The sequence below is a fragment of the Pundamilia nyererei genome, unplaced genomic scaffold (assembly GCF_000239375.1).
Source record: "Pundamilia nyererei isolate P.nyererei 1_Seehausen unplaced genomic scaffold, PunNye1.0 scaffold00026, whole genome shotgun sequence".
NCBI classification, from domain to species: domain Eukaryota; kingdom Metazoa; phylum Chordata; class Actinopteri; order Cichliformes; family Cichlidae; genus Pundamilia; species Pundamilia nyererei.
Window position 1 is genome coordinate 3220022 of NW_005187427.1, and position 3544 is coordinate 3223565.

The following is a 3544-nucleotide window of genomic DNA, read 5'->3' on the forward strand; positions in this document are numbered from 1 at the left end:
TGTTTAAAAGTCTAGACTGGTTACATGTAAGAATATATTACTATAGTCAATGAATGTATTGATTACAAACATTATATTAATCTTGGATAAAATCATCTTTCAGTTTAGACAGGCATGATTATGCACTAACAGAATGGCCGCATGAGGAAACATTACATTATCAAAAAGAAAAAAAAAATCAGCCTGTTATGTGCCAACCTGTGCAGGGCTGGTACTTAGCACCAACACCAGTAAACAGTAAAATTCCCTTACATATATAAAAAAAATTAAAAAGTAAAACTGCATATTTTGACAAGAGATTACGAAAACAGAAAGAATATATTTAGTTTTTTTTTTTTAATGAATGTGTGTTTTAGTTTGTTTTGATGTGTTTTGTTGTTCTCCATTATTAAAGTTTCCCAATATTAAGTACAAATTCCTAATGCAATCACACATCCTTTTTTTTAACTGTAAGGAGCTCATCTTGTTTCTGTGTGTGTTCTAGTTATTGATGTGTTAAAAGTGTCTGTGTGATAGCGGCTTCAGTGGTGTAGGTAACAGGCATTGTAAAAAGCTAAACTTACTTGAGTCTTTCTAAATTTTCATTATGTAAAATGGCGCGCAGATACCTCAGTCACAGAAGTTAACCCAGGCTGTTTCTAAAACCAAAATTATAGATGATTTAAGAATTATAAGTGCCGGAATTTAATGCTGCAGTAAAAAGTTGGTTAAGCTGATCTTTCAAATATAATTAATCGGACCAATACCTTCATAAAAAAACTGCTCTGCATTATTCTATATGCATTAATCCAGATTTAATGGCTTTTAACAATCTTTGAACTAACTACATTTAAAAATATCTGCAATTGAACAAAGGCAAGAAACTCATCTGTGTTGGTTCATGTCTTACAGATGTACCTTTAACACAGTGTATGCCATTACTTTAAGTTTTCCCTTTTCTATCACTTTTAAGAATTTGTATCACAGGCTTGTTTTTTATTATTCAAGAAGCCCTCAGGGGCAAGTTCAAACCTCAGAGTAATGATTCATCCTATTGTTCATACCAGTAATCTCTGCTGCTCTTCACACATTTATGATAAATTGAAAAAAAGAAAAAAAGATCTCATTTGCTGTTTCTTTAGGAGCATTCGAGTGTAGTAGACACATGATATGTCTGAGTCTTCATCCTCCACTTCATTTCTCTTATCATCTGACATACAGCCAGAGGGTAACAGCAATACACTGTAGTCCAGTCCTCACACACACTTCCCTGTGGATAAGCATGCAGGACAGATGAGTGCATGTCTACATGCAAACACATACAGAAGCACACACACACAACAACAATGCAGTGGGAGCAGGATGGGTACACGATAAGATGAAAAATGCAAACACAGAACTTCATTTACACAAATAACATGAATATTTTACTGATAACCATTTAGAAAGAAGCAGCACAAGGGTCGATTTTCCATTTACTAGAGTTGGAGTTTTAAAAATGGCTGAAACATCACAGCACTAAAAACTGAGTGCGGTGGTGCAGTTTCTGTTTCATTGGAAACATTACGGTGTTATGAACAGGGTCCATTTTGACAAATTTGCCTTCCTCTGTCTTCAAGGACGCTCTCACAACAGTACAGCATACTGCATACCTGCACACACATAGACACACACTCACCCGTATCTTGTAGCGCTCTCTGATCCCAACTCGAATGGCAAAAGTGGATCCTGGTAGTAGAGGCATGCACAGACACTCCCCGTATTGGTGAGCTAAACTCAGGTCTAAACAGCACGGCACGAGAGCCCCGAGAATACCTGCGAGCACAACGCAGCACATCATGTGGGTACATGAGTGTTTGTTTACGCCAGACAAAATCCTTCTTATATGTCTCTGTCAGATCCAAAAGTACATTTAGAAAGAGACAATGATGATGTATTGGCTCTTCATTTTGTAGAAACAAGTTAAGTGAAAAGCAAAATATTCCCAATCATTTTCAGTTTAGAAAAATCTACGTAATCTTAATTAAAAGAAAAGCTACTTAAAGCAGGTGTGCTGAAAATAAATAATCTTGTGATAAAAAATGCTTAAATACTAAATTGTTTTTGCAAGAGATGAGTTATTAAAAGTTTGTTAAAACTGAAATGATGCAACTGAACTATAAAATAAATGGGTAATGTTCATTAATATTAATATTATAATTATAGTATTAACTATATCTCAATATATTGACATAACGCAGAATGCAAAGCACCGCTGGAAGAAGAAAAAGGTAGTAAATGGATATCTGAAACTGCTGCTATTTGAAATTATTTGCACTTGGCTCTAAACTAAGACTAAGTTTCAAACCTTTTTTTTTCATATATGAATTGTATGCTATGGTACATCTGATGGTTTAGCTGAATGGAGTTCTGGATAGCTGGTGAATGGTCACCTAGTTCCAACGAGACTGCACCATCAGCAGCAGAGGCTAAGTGATGATCTGAGCTGGAATAATGCAACGTGAAACAGTAAAGCCCCTTAGGATCTCTGAGGGTGTCAAAGTGACCTCTGTGAAATATTTTATGTATTACAGACCATTTACAGCCACGATATTAAAAAAAATATATATATATATATATTTTCATGCAGGGCAATGTACCACCCTATACTGCATTAAACTTCTGTTGCTATGGGAATAAAAACAGAAAATAAAGGCTTGGTCACCATAATTCCCAGCCCTCTGTCCAACTGAAAGCATGTCATTAAGGGAGGTCTATGTAGAAGGGCAACAGCATACCTCTGGAGAGCCTCCTCAAATGAGTTAATGCAGAAAGTGTAAGTTTATTGCAGTGGGGCAGAGGGCTGGGAATTATGTCGATCGGGCCTTTATTTTCAGCTTATATTACCATAGCAACCCAAGGATGGTCTTACAGTTCAAGAAGTTAAAGTTCAAAAGGTGGAGGAGCTGCTGTTAAAGAAGAGCTCTTATATGAGGTGTGACCATCAAGTTCTGTGACCTTATAGCGTCTCCCTTTTAATGGTCTCTTTGGACAGCATGGCCGTTACTTTTAGATTGTTCCATATTTTTATGAGCTGAGTTGCTGTTTTTGTGTATCAGGGTTTTTTTTACCAAAAGCTAGACAAAAATCTAATATGAGTTGAACCTGTCATGGCCTTCATTCGGCATTATTATTTAGAACAATCAATATTTGTGTTTTTTTTTATATTATTGTGTTTATAAAGTAATCTAAATTATTTAGGGTTAAAAGGAAATGTCACATTTGCTTACTGTCTTGTGGATGAGAGGCCTGGGCTTACATAGGAATACAGTATCTGGCTGTGTGTCTACATTACATGTTGTCTTGTCTCTGCAGACATCAAGCAGGCCAGTGCTCCAGTCCCCTCCAGTCTGAGTGATGGTGGTGATGGTGGTTTTGGTGATGCCAAGGCCGGGCTGCGTCACTACTGGTTCCAACGCAGCAGGGGCTTTGTTTGACCCCCAATTATCTTCACTTCCTGTGGTGACCCGCCCCACTTCCTTCTCTTGAAATGCTATTGCTGAGTCTGTGGTGAGCACCCCCACTT

The 3544-nt window shown here is 37.0% G+C and overlaps 1 protein-coding gene across 1 annotated transcript; it reads right to left on the reverse strand.

Annotated features, from left to right (window-relative positions):
- Positions 1-958: 958 nt before the first annotated feature.
- On the reverse strand, positions 959-3539 carry plac8l1 (PLAC8 like 1; the record flags this gene model as incomplete). Its single annotated transcript, XM_005727933.1, has 3 exons — positions 959-1249; positions 1658-1794; positions 3314-3539. Coding segments are annotated over 3 exons (495 nt in total), but the record flags the coding sequence as incomplete, so codon positions are not given.
- Positions 3540-3544: the final 5 nt, after the last annotated feature.